General features: G+C 43.1%; 1 protein-coding gene across 6 annotated transcripts in view; it reads right to left on the bottom strand.

The window, feature by feature from the left end:
- The window catches only part of chd7 (chromodomain helicase DNA binding protein 7), a 328856-nt gene that overhangs the window by 16385 nt on the left and 293557 nt on the right, over positions 1-18914 (bottom strand). For 5 of the 6 annotated variants that reach the window (XM_085993014.1, XM_085993015.1, XM_085993018.1 and 2 more), the window contains 5 exons: positions 15205-15413; positions 13312-14064; positions 11446-11606; positions 2254-2472; positions 209-655 (listed from right to left, as the gene is read on the bottom strand). In XM_085993014.1, the coding sequence (XP_085849140.1) occupies positions 209-655; positions 2254-2472; positions 11446-11606; positions 13312-14064; positions 15205-15413 (1789 nt within the window). The remainder of the gene's footprint in view (positions 1-208; positions 656-2253; positions 2473-11445; positions 11607-13311; positions 14065-15204; positions 15414-18914) is intronic. The other variant, XM_085993016.1, reaches the window with a different exon arrangement.

The raw sequence follows: 18914 nt of genomic DNA, 5'->3' as shown, positions 1-18914 counted from the left end.
AAGTGCTCTTTTGAAGACCCATTACAAAATTTACAATACTGGGTGAAAATCCTGTTTAGGTCCTAGCAACATACTAAAGCAAAAAAGGATAACCACATTTACCACTGAGAAGCAATTTCACTCAGGGTGGGGGAGTGGCAGAGAAATTATAAACAAAAGGAATTTATGAAGCAATCCACGAATCTTCTCCCTTTAAAATGTTACTTACAGCACTTAATGATGTCCGTTTGTTATTCATAAATAGGAGATCAAGTCCCTCAACATTTTTCCTTCTTCCTCTTCTCCTTTTTATTGGCATTTCCCCATCAACTAGTGAACCATTTATCATAAGTCCAGTTGGTGTTCGTGAAAGGCCTGCTTGCAGCATTTCTATGTGGGCTTTATAGGCATCAGATACTGGCACAGAGGCATTCGGCAAAACATACTTGGGATTAACAGAAGTGTTACTGACTGAGGTAGAACTTTTTGCCTCTCTGGAGGCTTTTGATAAGTCCACAGCTCTCTCCTGTCCACTATCTGAGGCTGCCTGGGACTCACGAAGCTGAGCTACCATCTCCATCAGGTTTCTTCTCCTCGCAGCTCGCTCGGCTTCTATTTCAATCTTCTTTCGTCGTCTCCTACGTTGCCTTGGAACTGACAGGTTCAATGCATCATCCTGCAAAAAATAGATTTTAGATACTAAATGCAAAACTATTTCCATTCAGTACAAATTTGTATTTACCACTTTGAAACTGCAAGGTCCTTCTAATTTGTTACATAAGTAAATTTCAATGGTTAGTAAAGAAAATATTGAAGCTTGAAACAAAACTTGCTGTAACAAATCTCTTCTTTTCACATATACGAAAAGAAGTGAAAGCAAAGTCTTGATGCTAGATTGCTTACGCAAGTAACGGAATCTAGTTAGCATTCTAAATAGAGCACAACGGAATCTTTCTAAAAGGTCCAATTGAACCATTAAGTTGGGATTCTCAATGAAATTATCACTGTCCTTCATTAAAGAAAACCACAATGTTAATTTAAATATAGGAGTCCAATGAAATGAGTGACATTAGCCTCAATAAAGCCGTACTCACACAATTGCCAACCATCTATTGTATAGTAAAAATCTTACACCGGTTTGAGCTTCCTGTCTACAAAGCCTTACTTCTTGCCATGTTTTTGTCACACACGTGTCAACCTTTATTATAAATTCCTATGTCTACATTTATAATGGTAACTGTATGTAAACTTATGGTTATTACATCCTCCCACCATTGGTGGCGCTGTAACATCTTAGTTTTGTGTCTCCTAGGTCTTCCGCCTTCTGTGCAGAGAAACTCCTATATTCCAACCAACCCTACTTCTTGGCTTCACAATTACCATAACCGTTGCTATTAATGAATAATATAAAATCAAACTATTATATAATAAAATAAATGACTTTAAAATGGGGACTGAATTACATCCAATTATTCCTGCTCTCTAACATCTCTTAACCTAAAGACTGCACTTGGTTTTGACTTGTGCGCAGCACCTTGGGAGATTGTCTAGTATTTATGGAAATTCAAGTAAACATGAAAACATGCTGCAATATAATGCTTGGTATAAAAGTGTTGCTAGAATTTCACGTAAATTCTGAAAATTAAAGCATACAACTTTAAGACATTACTGAAAAAGCCAAGGTTTTACACCGTTAACTTAATGGAAATGTACTAAATGTAGGTTTTGTACTTTGTGCATACATGAATATGCACAACTACTGGGGATGGAACACAGATACCTGTGTTGTTCAACAGCAACACAGTGAAAGATTTCCTTTAGTTTACAAAGTTCCCAATAACAATTTTTTTCCATTTCTGAAAATTATGAATTTTGTGCTCAGCAAGGTGAGAGATGGTGGTACTGGAGAACAGACATTCCCCCCTTACTTCTGGCATCAAATATTTGCATCATACCTTCCCAGGTCATGAATTAGATGGAGGCTACAGCGCTACCAAAAATGTTTACTATATTAATAAACCACAACAGCACAACTATCTATCGGATTAAGTGACTGAATACTCTCAACCAGAAGTTCATGCTCCCAGGTTCGACATTCAATTTTGCCATTCTTCCCCCTCCACCACCAAACAAAAAAGGTAAAAGTAAACCACTGAAGTGTACGAATTTATCACTGTAAAAATAGGATACAACTTAATTTCTCTGCCCTACTTGCTCCTCTTCATTTATTGCAAACATATTCTACACTATGTAGCAGGAATATTAAACACCTACCCTTGACACCTGAGGAGAACCAGCTATATCTTCACTGAAGCTCCCTTGACCTACCATGGAGAGTTCAGTGAAACTCCTCCTTGGCAGAGGGCTTTCCACGGACGTGGGTGTATAGTTGATTATACCATGAAAATCAAATGGCTGACGCCTATTTATAGGCCACTTTCCCTTGATCAGTGCTTCGCATATGTTGTCCAAACGATTAATCATTACACGATCCTGGAAGGCAAAGATACAATTGTTGAAACACACACACTTGGAAGAGCGTGGTCACCAGGGTTTCAGTAAACATTTACTTAAGTGCACTGACATTTTTGTGCAGCTGCACTGAAATCAGGGTTTTCCACATTAGTATTTCAGTAAGGTGTAATGTATGCACCTGGACTAAAAAAATATCCAATACAATTATAGATTTTGCCCATTCAAACTTGAGTGTGTCTGGAGAGAGTATTTTGTGCTATATAAACATAAGAATGAGGCATTGGTGGCACACCCTAGGGTAGGCTGAGGAGTACCTGGATAGCAATTATTTAACAGCCAGGATAGATATAGAGGACGATCCTGCATGACTAACCCATGACTTCTTCGAGGAGGTTATAGACAGTGGGACTCATGAGGATTCCACATGAAAAAAATTAAACTGAAACCTGCATGAAAAAATTAACTAAAACCCACAAGAATCCAGTGGACAAAAAGCTGGTTAAAAAGCAAAGACAATTCATTAGAGTACTCATGAGGTGTTGGGCATAGTCCCACAGGAGTTAATGCTTTGACCCTGGTTTCTAATCTACATACATTACTTCGCCTATTTGTAAACTTATCGAATTTGCTGACAGTTAAATAGGGAGAGCAGTAGTGACATGCTTTAAATGTAATTGTTCCCCAATTGCATAACTAAAGTGTAAATTATTGCAAGCATGTTGAAAGATGTATTAAGCATTTAATGCATGGAACTGAATCAGTACAGTGAGACTCAAAGTAACCAGGGAGCGATAGTAATCGGGTCCGCTGTCAATGTCCAGATATTGTGGCAAAACAATTAAAATGGCAAATACAATGTTGGGAGATACAGCCAGAATAGCAGATGCTATGCTAAGGGTTTACGATGCACTGCTCAGTCAACACTTCATGCTCAGTTCTGATACACAGCACAAAAAGATATGCATTGGATAGGATGAGATTTAATGAACTATTAGAGAGCTTGAGCACAGATCTTGGAGACAGAGCTGGGTGAACACAATCGCAATGGATCACAAGCAGAGTGGAAGAATTTGGTGCGAGCAGGAATCGGTGGAGAGGAGGAAGGCGGTTGAGACGTCTAACTGAAAAGGAGGACGGGAGCCACAGAACGCAAGGACTCTAAGTTAATAAGACTTGAGAGCGGACCTGCGGGACAGCGAGAGGAATGGCCAGAGATAAAGGTAGGCCTGAGAGCCTAGAGCCCGGGCATCAGGGAACGAGGTAAATAAAAACTAAAGTGGCGTCAGCACAAGGGAACGAGCTGATTGACGAGTAGTTGGTGACTTTTTTTTAAATCTCGAGTTTATTTCCATAAGTTAGTTAATAGTCTATTAAATAGAGGCATGGCAGGGCACCTCAGTCCTGTGGAATGCACATCTTGTGCAATGTGGGAACTTCAGTATGCTTCCAGTGTCCTGGACAACCACGTGCAGGAAGTGTCGTCAGCTGGAGGAGCTCAAGCTCCGGGTTTCAGAGCTTGAGCAGCAGTTGGTGTCACTGCGGTGCATCCGTGAGGCTGAGAGCAACGTGGATAGCACGTTTCAAGAGGTGCTCACCCCGCAGCTCAAGAGTGTACAGGCAGAAAGGGACTGGGTGACCACCAGACAGACAAGGAGCACCATGCAGGAGTCCCCCAAGTGCATCTCACTCTCTAACCGGTGGTAAGGGTGATGGTACCTCTGGGGAGTACAGCCAGAGTCAAGCCCACAGCACCACGGGTGGCTCAGCTGTACGGCGGCGGGGGTGGGGGGTAGGAAGATGATCGGGAAAGCAATAGTGATGGGGAATTTAATAGTTAGTAGTCACTCGGAGGTCGAACTCCAAACCAGTCAACACCTTCACCGAAGAGTACGAGAGCATGGGCCTTACACTAAACATCCGTAAGACAAAGGTCCTCTACCAACCTGCCCCCGCCACATAGTGCTGCCCCCCCGATTATCAAAATCCACGACAAGGCCTTGGACAACGTGGACCACTTTCCATACCTCGGGAGCCTACTGTCAACAAGGGCAGACGTCGACGACGAAGTCCAACACCGCCTTCAGTGTGCCAGTGCAGCCTTCGGTCGCCTGAGGAAGAGAGTGTTTGAAGACCAGGACCTCAAACCCGGCACTAGGCTCATGGTCTACAGAGCAGCAGTGATACCCGCCCTGCTGTATGCCTCAAGACATGGACCACGTACAGCAGGCACCTCAAAGCACTGGAGAGGTACCACCAATGCTGCCTCCGCAAGATCCTGCAAATCCATTGGCAGGATAGGCGCACCAACATCAGTGTTCTTGCTCAGGCCAGCATCGAAGCTTTGACCACGCTCAATCAGCTCTGATGGACGGGTCACATTGTCCGCATGCCCGATACGAGACTCCCAAAACAAGCGCTCTACTCGGAGCTCCGCCACGGCAAGGGAGCCCCAGATGGGCAGAGGAAACGATTCAAGGACGCCCTCAAAGCCTCCTTGAAAAAGCGTAACATCCCCACCGACACCTGGGATTCCCTGGCCCAAGACCGCACAAAGTGGAGGAGAAGCATCCGGGAAGGCGCCGAACACCTCGAGTCTCTTCGCCGGAAGCAAGCGGAAGCCAAGCGCAGGCAACGCACGTCAACCCAAGCACCCCACCCACCCGGCCCTTCAACCACCGTCTGCCCCACCTGTGACAGACTGTAGGTCCCACATTGGCCTCATCAGTCACCTGCGAACTCATTTTTAATGTGGAAGCAAGTCATCCTCGGTTCCGAGGGACTGCCTAAGAAAAAGAATAGTTATTGGAACAGACAGGCGTTTCTGCGGCCGCAGACGTGATTCCAGGATAGTATGTTGCCTCCCTGGTGCCAGGGTCAAGGATGTCACTGAGCAGCTGCAGAATATTCTGAGGGGGGGGCGCAGAAGAGAGGGTAAACAGCCAGAGGTCGTGGTCCATATCGGTATCAACGGCATAGGTAGAAAGAGGGAGGAGATCCTGCAGGCAGATTTTAGGGAGCTAGGAAAGAGATTAGAAAGCAGAACCTCAAAAGGTAGTATTATCTGAATTACTCCCGGTGCCACGAGCTGTTGAGAATAGAAATAGGAGAATAGAGCAGATGAATGTGTGGCTGGGCAGATGGTGCAGGAAGGAGGGCTTTAGATTCCTGGGACATTGGGACTAGTTCTGGGGGAGGTGGGACCTGTACAGGCCAGACGGGCTGCACCTCAACAGAGCTGGGAACAATATTCTCGCAGGGGGATTGCTAGTGCAGTTGGGGAGGGTTTAAACTAATCTGGCAGGAGAATGGGCACCAGAGTGTAGCATTAAAAAGGAGAAACAAACTGCACAAAGGATTGGGAGAGACAGATAGCACTAGAGTAAGAAATAGTAAGGTATTAGGTGGGGTCAGACTAAGGGAAAATACAAAGAGGTCGAATATAGGTTTACAGTGCATATGTGTAAACACACAAAGCGTGGTAAATAAGATTGGTGAGCTGCAGGTGCAAATAGCCACATGGGAATATGATGCCGTGGCGATAATGGAGACCTGGCTCAAAAAAGGGCAGGATTGGGTACTAAATATTCCTGGATATAAGGTGTTCAGCAAAGATAGGAGGTGGGGTGGCAGTATTGATTAAGAATATTACAGTGCTGGAGAGAGAGGATGTCCTGGAGGAGCAAATTTGCAGGGAAATTACAGCGAGGTGCAAGAACTATAGAGCAGTGATTAATGGGGGACTTCAATTATCCTAATATAGACTGGAATAGTAATAATGAAAAGGGCAGAGAGCGGGAAGAATTTCTGAAGTGTGCTCAAGAGAACTTTCTTGATCAGTAAGTGTCCGGCCCAGCGAGGAAGGAGGCATTACTGGATCTGGTTCTGGGGAATGAAGTGGGTCAAGTGGAGTAAGTGTCGGTAGGGGAACATTTAGGGAACAGTGATTATAATATCATACGGTTTAGATTAGCTATGGAAAAGGACAACGAGCAATCTAGAGTAAAAATACTTAATTGAAGGAAGGCCAATTTCAGGGGTTGAGAATGGATCTGGCCCGGGTAAATTGGAATCAAAGATTGGCAGGCAAAACTGTAATCGAACAATGGGCTGCCTTTAAAGAGGAAATGGTTCAGGTACAGTCGAGGTACATTCCCACGAGGGGGAAAGGTAGGGCAACCAAAGTCAGAGTTCCTTGGATGATGAAAGAGATAGTCAAGATGAAGCAGAAAAAGGAGGCGTATGACAGATGTCAGGTTGAGAATACAAGTGAGAACCAGGCTGAAATATAGAAAGTTCAGAGGGGAAGTGAAAAAGGAAATAAGAGGGGCAAAGAAAGCGTATGAGAATAGATTGGCAGCTAAAATAAAGGGAATCCAAAAGTCTTCTACAGGCATATAAATAGTAAACGGGTAGTCAGAGGAGGGGTGGGGCTGATTAGGAACCAAAAAGGAGTCCTACACATGGAGGCAGAGGGCATGGCTGAGGCACTGACTACTTTGTATCTGTCTTTACCAAGGAAGATGCTGCTGCCAAAGTCATAGTGAAAGAGGAGATGGTTGAGATACTGGATGGGATAAAAATTGATAGAGGAGATACAGGAAACTTTTTTTATCCGGCACCGACGGGACTGGTGTGGTGCCGGTTGATCAAAAAGTCCAGATTACAGAGGTATACTTACTAAGGTACGAGAGCCCCATACACGGCCACAGATCCAAGCGTCCCTGTTGCATGGCAACAGGTGCAGGAACCCCGGTTACACGGCCACAGATCCAGGCGTCCCTGTTGCATGGCAACAGGTGCAGGAACCCGGGTTACACGGCCACTAATATGAAGTAAAACTTACCTGAACCTACTCCTGAATTTTGCCGGTTAAGAGAGATTTCCAGTTATTTAGGTGCCAGTAAAAAGAGAGTTTCCTGTACTAGAAAAAATGCCTGTACTTAAAGTAGATAAGTCACCAGGACCGGATAGGATGCATCCACGGATGCTGAGAGAAGTGAAAGAAGAAATCGTGGAGGTACTGGCCATAATCTTCCAATCCTCCTTAGATACGGGGGTGGTGCCAGAGGACTGAAAAATTACAAATGTTACTCCCTTGTTCAAAAAATGGTGCAAGGATAAACCCAGCAACTACAGGCCAGTCAGTTTAACCTCGGTAATGGGGCAGCTTTTAGAATCGATAATCCGGGACAAAGTTAACAGTCACTTGGATAAGTGTGGATTAATTAAGGAAAGCCAGCAGAGATTTGTTAAAGGCAAATCGTGTTTAACTAACTTGATTGATTTTTTTGATAAGGTAACAGAGAGGGTTGATGAGAGCAATGTGGTTGATGTGATGTACATGGACTTCCAAAAGGCGTTTGATAAAGTGCCATATAATAGGCTTGCCAGCAAAGTTGAAGCCCATGGAATAAAAGGGACAGTGGCAGCATGGATACAGAATTGGTTAAGTGACAGGAAACAGACAGTAGTGGTGAACGGTTGTTTTGCGGACTGGAGGAAGGTACACAGTGGTGTTCCCCAGGGGTCGGTACTAGGACCACTGCTTTTCTTGATATATATTAATGACTTGGACTTGGGTGTACAGGGCACAGTTTCAAAATTTGCAGAGGACACAAAACTTGGAAGTATAGTGAACAGCGAGGAGGATAGTGATAGACTTCAAGAGGACATAGACAGGCTGGAGGAATGGGCGGACTCATGGCAGATGAAATTTAATACAGAAAAGTGCGAAGTGATACATTTTGGTAGAAAGAACGAGGAGAGGCAATATAAACTAAAAGTTACAATTCTAAAGGGGGTGCATAAAGAGAGAGACCTGGGGGTATGTGTGCACAAATCGTTGAAGGTGGCAGGGCAGGTTGAGAAAGCGGTTAAAAAAGTATACAGGATCCTGGGCTTCATAAATAGAGGCATAGAGTACAAAAGCAAGGAAGTTATGAAGAACTTTTATAAAACACTGGTTTGGCATCAACTGGAGTATTGTGTCCAATTCAGGGCACTGCACTTTAGGAAGGATGTGAAGGCCTTAGAGAGGGTGCAGAAAAGATTTACAAGAATACATAAGACCATAAGATGTAGGAGCAGGAGTAGGTCACTTGGCCCCTCGAGCCTGCTTCGCCATTCAATAAGATCATGGCTGATCTGATCTTGGCCTCAACTCCACTTCACTGTCCGCTCCCCATAACCCTGGACTCCCTTACCATTCAAAAATCTGTCTATTTCCACCTTAAATATATTCAATGACCCAGCCTCCACAGCTCTCTGGGGAAGAGAATTCCAAAGATTTATGACCCTCTGAGAAGAAATTTCTCCTCATTTCTGATTTAAAAGGATTTCCCCTTATTCTGAAATTATGCCCTCTAGTTTTAGATTTCCCCCACGAGGGGAAACATCCTCTCTGCATCTACCCTGTCGAGCCCCTTCAGAATCTTATACGTTTCAAGAAGATCCCCTCTCATTCTAAACTCTAATGAGTATAGGCCCAACCTGCTCAACCTTCCTTCATAAGACAACCCCTTCATCTCCGGAATCAACTTCGTGAACCTTCTCTGAACTGCCTCCAATGCAAGTATATCCTTCCTTAAATAAGGAGACCAAAACGTAAGCAGTACTCCAGGTGTGGTCTCACCAACGCCCTGTACAGTTGTAACAGAACTTCCCTACTTATACGCCATTCCCTTTGCAATAAAGGCCAACACGCCATATGCCTTCCTAATTACTTGCTGTACCTGCATGCTAACTTTGTGATTCATGTACAAGGACCCCCAGATCCCTCTGTACCTCAGCATTTTGTAATCTCTCCCCAATTAAGTAATAATTTGCTTTTTTATTTTCCCTACCAAAGTGGATAACCTCGCATTTTCCCACATTAAACTCCATCTGCCAGATTTTTGCCCACTCACTTAGCCTATCTATATTCCTTTGGAGATCCTTTGCATCCTCCACACAATTTGCTTTCCCACCTATCTTTGTATCAGTAGCAAATTTGGCTACATTACACTCAGTCCCTTCATCCAAGTCATTAATATAGATTGTAAATAGTTGAGGTCCCAGCACTGATCCCTGCGGCACCCTATTAGTTACAGTTTGCCAACCTGAAAATGACCCATTTATCCCGACTCTCTTTTCTGTTAGTTAGCCAATCCCCTATCCATGCTAAAATATTACCCCCAACCCCGTGAGCTCTTATCTTGTGTAGTAACCTTTTATGTGGCACCTTATCGAATGCCTTCTGGAAATCCAAATACACCACATCAATGGTTTCAGGGATGAGGGACTTCAGTTACGTGGATAGACTGGAGAAGCTGGGGTTGTTCTCCTTAGAGCAGAGAAGGTTGAGAGGAGATTTGACTGAAGTGTTCAAAACATGAGGGGTCTAGACAGAGGCGACATGAGGAAAAACTTTTTTACGCAGCAAGTGGTTAGGAACTGGAATGAGGGGGTGATGGAGGCAGATTTAAATGTGACTTTCAAAAGTGAACTGGATAAATACCTGAAGGAAAAATATTTGCAGGGCTATGGGGAAAGGGCGGGGGAGTGGAACTAGCTGAAGTACTCTTGCAGAGAGGCAACACGGGCTCGACGGGCCAAATGGCCTTTTTCTGTGCTGTTCTATGATTCTAAAAAGCTCAAGCTTTGCTGTCTATTAAGGAAGCAATGAAGGGTAATCTGATTGAACTACAGAAAATATTAAATCATGTCGATAGATAAAATAAATAGATTACTAAATATTACTACTACAAAGTAAGCTAGAAAAATAGGCTCAGTGCAGATAAATGGAGTTAGTGAAAAGTTTAACAGATATCAAATCCTGAAAGAGTGCTACTTGTTTGGAATAATTTGTCGGGTAGCATAGACAAAATCATTGGGGATGCTCAAAATACAGGTGGATGCTAAATTACTGTATTAGTGTTAGGCTTTAATGGGCTAACTCACATTTTCTAATGAGTAACAATTCATCACCTTAAGAGTACTACACACGAAGCATAATGCACATTGAAGTATATTGGTTTAAATGTAATTTTCCCTGTAGCATATTGGAGCCATACACTAGAAAGCCTGGTAACAACACTGTAGAAGAACATAAAACATATACATTTGAAAACCAATTTGAATAGTTAATACAAGATAGAAAATGAATGCTGTGTTGAGCTTCAAACTTTGAGACAAAGTAAAACCACAACTGCAATACAGAATACAACTCAACTCATCTTACTATATTTGCCAGGTAACACAGATAAGGGACTATTACATTTTTAGAAAGAAATTGCAATACATTCATATTTTTATATAGCACATGAAGATTTGAAGGATCTAAAATTCAGGTTCTCTGCACCTGAATTTGAACAAAGGCTAAAACGCCTTGCACTGGACTGCGAGGGAAAGTTGGACAGATATCAATGTAAACTATCATGAATATGCACCAATAAAATTTTGGAGGGCCAAACTGTGGCCCAACAAACTGGAGCACCGGAGTGATCAGATGCAAACTTGCATCCTCTGTTTTCAATATATTGAGGTTCTGACCTAATTTGTGCGGCTGTGAGAGACCATGTGCTGCCCTACCAAAAGGGGAAGGGGGGTAGGTGGAGAGAAATTACAGGTAGTCACTCTTGGGTGGTACCAACTAAGACAGACTGGGGGTAGTCACCCAGCCTCTTGACTGCACTAAAGTAAAGAAAAGAAAAAGAAAAAAAACACCTTCAAAAGAGGTGGTGGAGGGAAGAATCTGCTTTAGCTCCTGATCTGTGTGATTGGGAGGCAAGAGTATGCTTGCAACTGCCGCTACACCTGCTTTGTTATGACAAAGTGATGTATGTGTTGTAAAGGACACAAAATCAATTCCCTATTTGAAGATTTTATTGAAAGAACAGAAATTTGAACTGGCCCAAATTTGGATTCTTCAAATAAATTCAGTTCAAATTTTGTTCTCCTTAGCACAACACAAAAACACTGAATTATAAATTCAAGGTTTACATCGCAACAAACCTTTGGCCAGAAGGAGAAGGAATATGTTCTTTCATGAAGTAGTTGAGCTACTGTGGGTTCACTATCTTCCATGAAGAAGCCATCACGAGTTTCATCACGGGCAGTGCTCAAAGAGGCATTACTTTCTTCATCAAAATGTTTGCCTTGAGAAGCAGTGCCGGCTGAGAAGAAAATCATGCAGTTTGAATACAACATATCACCACTATTCTGCTATTAAATGAAACTTGAATCATAAATTAACAAATGTTCTTTTATTCAGTTTTATTATGCGTGCTTCACAGCAACAAAAGTAAAATACAATCTGCCAGTTAAGTACTTAAAGTATTTTGACACCATTACTTGCCTACTTGAAGATTATATTGGCACATTCTATAAAAGATTGTTAAGTATTAATTGCAGTCACATCGAAACCGGTAAAAGGTACATTGCATGGACTATTGTTGTATTAGCGGTCAAAGACATATCTCCAAGAGTCTTTTGAAGCAGATATTACACGAGAATTCCGAGCACATACTGTTCATGACTGCAGTAAATCATCTTATTTCTGGAAGCTCAATTGTTGGGTGTGTTCACAAGACTTTAACCAGAGAGCATAAAAAGTGAAAACTAGTCCTACAGCCGTGTTTTCACTCCTTGCATTTTGATTTTAGAATTTAGACTTTGGGCAAAGAACATATTGCAAAGCGAATGTCCATGTAGCAAATACTTCAGTTTTACTAGTACAAAAGCAAAATACTGCAGATGCTGGAAATCTGAAATAAAAACAGAAAACGCTGAAAATACTCAGCAGGTCAGGCTGAGTATTTCCAGTATTTTCTGTTTTTACTTCAGTTTTACAAGGTCATTGCAAAAGCTTGGAAATCTCCAGATGAAGCAAAACATAGTTGGAAAATATTTTTTAAATTCTGCTGAAGCCCACTTAACAGTGTTCCACCCAGGTATCATTGGACTGTACAAATACCTCAAAGTTGACTGCTGCCTCGCACATCTCTTGGCTATATACTGCTTTAATACTGGGAATAGAGTTCATTTTTATTTGTTTACAGGATGTGGCATCGCTGGCAAGGCCGGCATTGATTGCCCATCCCTAATTGCCCTCGAGAAAGTGGTGGTGAGCCACCGCCTTGAACCGCTGCAGTCCTGTGGTGAAGTTACTCCCACAGTGCTGACTTTGTCGCAGCGGTTTGGTTCAACTGAGTGGCTTGCTATTTCAGAGGGCAGTTAAGAGTCAACCACATTGCTGTGGTTATGTGCTATGGAGTCACATCTAGGCCAGACTGGGTAAGGACGGCAGGTTTCCTTCCCTGAAGGACAGGAGTGAACCAGATGGCTTTTTGCCAACAATCTGGCAGTTTCATGGTCACCATTACTGATACTAGCTCTCCGGATTAATATTCCAGGCCTCTGGATTACTAGTCCAGTAACATAACCACTATGCTACCGTACCCCCCCATCTTAACCGAGGAAAATTTAAGACACTTACCATTTGATCACATATGATGGAAATCAGCATTTATTACTGAAACAACCCGAGTATGTGTTATTTTTATTACTCCAATAAAAGTTTAAAATTTTATCAATCTGACTTTGTTTCAACACAGAAAATTTTAGCAGGATTATTTTCATGATTAAGGACTTGATGTAATGTTGAACAATATTAAATATGCAAAAAAAGAAAAAAGCATGATTATTTCATTTGTTAAAAAAGTTTTCTTCACTTGTCTGTAAAGCATAAATATCTTAAGATAAATACTTTGCCCATGATAGCAAAATACTAATACACAAAGCTTCTAGAAAGCAAATTGTTAGTTAGGAATTCAAATTCAACAGAATTCAGATTTAGATTGCATCTTTTACATATGGTACCTTCAGGTTGGGATGATTCTTCTGATTTATCATCAATGTCATCCTCCTCCTCGTCGTCATCATCTTCCTCTGACCCTTTCTCAAATGGTAATTTAGGTCCGAATTCCTTTTCTTCAGAGTCAGCAAGTATTTCCGTAGCCATGGCTAAAGTCTCTTTAGTATCATGCTCAACCTTCACAGATAATGGTCCCGAAGTGTCCTGACATTCTGAATCAACATGCATGTTCTCATCACAATTGGTTTCCCTATCTTCCTTAGGAGGGACCGTGCTTTGCTCTTCCTGAGATGGTGGTGTAGGACTTTTTAGTCCATCTTCAGTTTTACTATCATCATAGTCCGTTTTCTCTGTACTTTTTTCTTCCTGAACTGGTGTGGATGGGGCAATGGAAGGCAATTGGCTCAGACAGGCACCAGGTTGGTTTTGGAAAGGTGTACTGCTCCTCTGACTAGCCCCTTTGTTTTGAGCAAAGTTTTTATGGGCCTCCAGGAAAGAAAGTTCAGAGTCATTTAGAATATGATAGTCTGTCCTACTGACTCCATGCTTTGCAGCACCAATCAATAAGTCTTTGTCGTGTTTGCCACACTCCCACCATTCAGGCAGGTCCATGCTGGGCTGGCACAACTTGAGTCGTTCATCTAGCTGAACGTGGAGCAAAACTTGCTCTCGAACCTTCCGTAGAAGTTCTATTCGATACAAGGTTCTAGAAGCACGTTCTTCCGTGATTGGCTCAATGAAAATAGTGGAATCAGATTCTTTAAGAATAAAAACAAAATCTTTTCACAAATATGAAAATCAAAACGGACTCAAGTCCCCTCATTTGTTGCTTCATAGGTTTTACAATTCATGCCATCACATTTAGGTCAATGGGTACCCTGAATGCAATTCCGCACCCCGCCCCCCCCCCCCCCACCCCGCCCAAACTGACTGATAGACATGTGTCCCAGATCATGCCATGGAGTGAGTATTGAATTATAGGTATTATGATTTGCCGATTAATGGGAATTTTGGTCTACAAGACTGACATGAATCTTCCAGATAAAAGTTGAAGCAGTGACTGTTGGCGCCCCAAGTTAATGTGGGTCTGAATACTCGTGATCTTGCTATACTTCCGGAATAGCAGGGGAGCAAAAACTGCAATTCTGTATAATCCTGTAGCTGCTGGAGTTTCTGGGGTCAAGATATTTAAATAAAATAGGCTGGTGCCTGCATTGGTGCTTCTTATGTTTGCTAGAGGAGGGTGGGAGCAAAATGCCGCACCTGAAAGCCACTCGAGAGCAAACCTGCAGAACTATTTAAAAATTAAGTGTGTGATTGACACCTATATCAGAGGGCTGACTGAAATTTGGCATGATCCTAGCCTGGAACACTCCTTTGGTTTGCACTCCCAGCTCCCCACTGTACCAGCATGATACCGCATCCATTGCAATTAAAGAGGAGCCACAAGCACTGGAAAATCTGGAGAGTGATGCCAACCTGCCTCCTTTATTCAACACCAGCCCTCCTGTGAGCAGACGAACTTCAGCCTACCCTCGCCTCCACAGGAAGCTAGCACTTCATGACCGTCAAGGGCTTGCTTCTGCTTCATTTTCCAGCTCCGCCATATTTCTAATACCAGAATTCTACCCCAAGTATGTCACTGTCCCCCAGAACTTCAGGACCCATATCTTTTGTATGGCCAATTGCTGTGATTATGCTGCAGATTTACTACAAATGCAAATTTGCAGTAAAAGTATGAACAAAATATTCCAAACATTATTTTTTGCCACATTAATTGCATTACATAGGAGTAGGCCATTCAGCCCCTCAAGCCTATTCCACCATTCAATGAGATCATGGCTGATCTGTATCTCAACTCTATCCACCTGCCTTCGCACCATATTACAACATCTTACCTTCATCTGGATTTGGAGGCATACGACATACTTTTCTGCACATAGCCACAAAACAGCTGAAGTACTTTTCCAAACTGTCATCAGACTTTTTATCCAGTCTAGCAAAGGCACGGAACTGACTCCAGTCAAACTGCTTCTTGACGGGGTCAAACACTACACCAAAGGTGGATACAACACGGTAAAAGTCTGCCTCCTCTCTCCTGGTCCATCTACAATTCAAAAATATATTTAAATTTAAGTTATTTCAATAATGCAATCCTGAAGGGCTTCACTGCTCATATGAAAGCTTAGCCATAAGATTTTGTAGGTGTGCAATGGAAAGCTAATTATATTGTAATTTGGCTTTGAAAGTCATGCTACCACAACTGTAATACTGTAGGCATTCCTGAGTTGTTCAAATAATTTAAAATACAAGCAAACAAATCTCAAACATGCCCACAAAAACCTACAGCCCTTAGATATTGACGAGATAAAAATCATCAAAAGATGAGGCAAGACTTAGACAACCCAATGGTTTAATTTTTCATGTTCCAAGTGTTACATTTCAACATAGAAGTAAATAAACTGTTATTCAAACCAGGCAGAAATACTGGAATTCTGCCCCTTTAATAGCTTCACTCTACCCAGAAAATGTGCAAACATGTGGTGTTCTTTAGCCCTTAATGCATACACTCAGAGATCTCATTTCAGTCCCGTTTAAAGTAGGCAGTACCAGAGAGAAACAAGACAAGAAATACAAAACAAGACTTATTCAGGCCAGAAAGTGAGAACTAAGGGAGCTTCATACGTTGAGGCTGAACTACCTCGAAACAATCAGAAAACAACTTGCATTTATGTAACACTTTTGAAATAGATGCTCCAAGGCATTTCATGGAGACGTAATTAGGCACTAATGGATGCGAGCAGAGGAGGAGATATTGGGCCAGAAATTCGTGAACGGGGCTTGCCGCGCGTGCAAGCCCCGTATATGCACTTACCCTGCGCTCCTGCCGATCAGCTCCAGGGACGCCTGGAATTGGTGTTTCAAACAGAAGAATCCCGGGCAGCGTATGACGTCACGCCGCCCAGGAGTGCAGCCAGCGCGAAGCCTGGAGCGTGCAGTGCAAGTGAGACACGCCCCTTAAGGTCTCATTGTAGCAGGACACGCCCCCAATGTTTCTGTCAAGCTGCTAAGCATTTTTACATGCAAAGCAGCAGTTTAAATAGGTTTTTGGAAGTTTTTTGAAGATTTTGGTAACTTTTATAAACTTTTAAAAATGTTTACATTATTTTGAAGAATCTGAAGTAGTTTTAAACAGATTAAAGCAATTTAAAGACTTTTAAAAGCCCTAAAAGAATTTTTTTAATTCCATTTATTTATTTAGCAATGTCGTCGTCATACGTGTCTTCACACTGTTCCCTTTGGGGAACTGTATGCATGATTAACGCTCATTCCGTGACCGTAACCATCTTTGAACCAGCCATTAGGGCGGTTAGTCCTATGGCGGGAGGGTTTTACGGGCTCCCACAAGCTATACAAGGAGGGGGGGCCACCCACACCCACAAATATCCCACTGGATGTCAACCCAGAATTTAGAGCCCGAGCTCCGACTCCACTTGCCGGGACTGTCTGGAGCGGGGTTCGAAACCCTACCCTGATCTGGCCCAGCGGCGGGGATCCTACCGCTATGCCAAAGGCCCAATCCGATTAGCAACGTGAAATGGCTGGAATGAGCACACTTCACGGCATTAAAAGAACTCACAATTGAACTGATGATGACCTCAGCAATCTCCTCAAGGAGGTGGAGGCGCAGCGCCTGCTCATCATTGGTAATGAGAAGTGAAAGGCGCCGCAAAAAGGGCAGATGATAGCTTGGTCTTTCAAGTGGCAGCATAGGGCTCCAGTCACGGGGAGGGAAAAGGCGCGGGAAACGTATGGGTGTCACCTTTTGTGCGGAGTGGGCCTTTTGCGTAGCAGTAAGCATCCCCGCCGCTGGGCCAGAAGGAGTAGGGTTTCGAACCCCACTCCAGACAGTCCCGGCAAGTGGAGTCGGAGCTCCAACTATAAATTCTGGGTGGACATCCAGCGGGATACTTGCGTCCGTGGGTGTGGGTGGCCCCCCCCCCCCCCCTCAGATGGGTTGTGGGAGCCCGTAAAACCCTCACGCCATAGGACTAACCACCCTAATGGCTGGTTCAAAGATGGTTACGGTCACGGAATGAGCGTTAATCACGGCCATAAATCCTTCCACCACTTCATACAGTTCCCGAAAGGGAACAGTGTGAGGATACGTACGACGATGACCTCTTGCGCAATGCACCTCCTTGGACCCTCAGTCGCAGATGCGAGGGGGCAAATCGTGCAATTGTTAAATTTTTCATTTTATTGACATTTGAAATGTTGGACCAGTAATTCCCTTCCAAATGCGCGAGTACGGTCGGGGTACTTACGCGTCTGGCCGGAGGAAATGCTGGTTTTCAGCATGCACAGTGCATGTGGGGAAAACCGGCATTTCCTGTCCTCTGAACAAAGGGGTTCAGAGGCAGAACGCGTGCGACTGCACAGGCAGCGCGTGCGCAGTAAAATTCGCCGCTTTCATTCATGCTTTCAGTGAGGTCAAGTCATTACAACTTACACATGAAAAAAGCATGGGTACAGTTGCTCCAGAGGCTGCAGAGGAAGATATTCCTTATCGTGGAGCTTCTGAAAGTATGTATGTCTGTATATATTCCTTTGCGTGTTATGTATATATTCCTTTACTTATGTGTATGAATGTATTATTTAATTATGACTTTCAGAGAAAGTAACTTATTGGAAAATCATAATTAAAAACATACATTCATACACATTAGTAAAGGAATATAAAACATACATACATATACGTAAAGGAATATATGTGGACATACATACATAACTCATTCTCACATTCCATTCACACAGCCACAATTGCTCCTTCTACCTACCGTTCTGAAAACCCGTTTAAAAAAAAAAATTTAAACTTTAAAACTTACTTAAAATTTCTTAAAATAACTTCCCTCCCTTTCCCAAACAAAAATATTGCATTTCAGAAGCTCCACGAGAAAATATATCTTCCTCCGCAGCCTTGGAACAACTTTACACCTGCTTTTTTCAAGTGTAACTTGTAAGGACTTACCCTCACTGAATCCATGAATGAAATCTACAAAGTTCACTGCGCAAGCGCTGCCTGTGCAGTCGCACGCGCTGTGCCTAGACCTCGGGTCTGGAAATGCCGGCGTTCCCTGCATGCGCTGTGCATGCTGAACGCCGGCATTTCCAACGGCCAGATGCGTGAGTACCCCGACCGTACTCACGCCTTTGGCCACGAATTTCTGGCCCATTAAGAGGGATGCTCAAAAGCTTGGTGAAAGTGGTGAATTTTGAAAAGAGTCTTAAAGGAGGAGCAGGAGGTGGACAAGCAGAGGGGCTTAGGGAGGGAATTATAGATTGTGGGCTCTAGATGGCTGAAGGTACGTCTGCCAATGGTGGGGTGAAGGGAGTGAGGGATACACAAGAGGCCAGAGTCAAAGGAACAAAGTTCTGATGAGATTGTAGGTTACAGAGAAAGGAATGGGTAAGGTCATGAAGGGATTTAAACACAAGGATGAGAATTTTAAATCAAGGTGTTGGGGTGGCCAGGAGCCAATGTAGGGGTGATAGGTGAGCAGGACAGGATATGGGCAGCAAAGCTTCGGATCAGCTGAAGTTTAGA

The sequence above is a fragment of the Somniosus microcephalus genome, chromosome 7 (assembly GCF_052327205.1).
Source record: "Somniosus microcephalus isolate GS21.2 chromosome 7, FLI_Smic_1.0, whole genome shotgun sequence".
In the NCBI taxonomy this organism is placed as follows: domain Eukaryota; kingdom Metazoa; phylum Chordata; class Chondrichthyes; order Squaliformes; family Somniosidae; genus Somniosus; species Somniosus microcephalus.
This window is presented reverse-complemented; position numbering and strand designations above follow the sequence as displayed.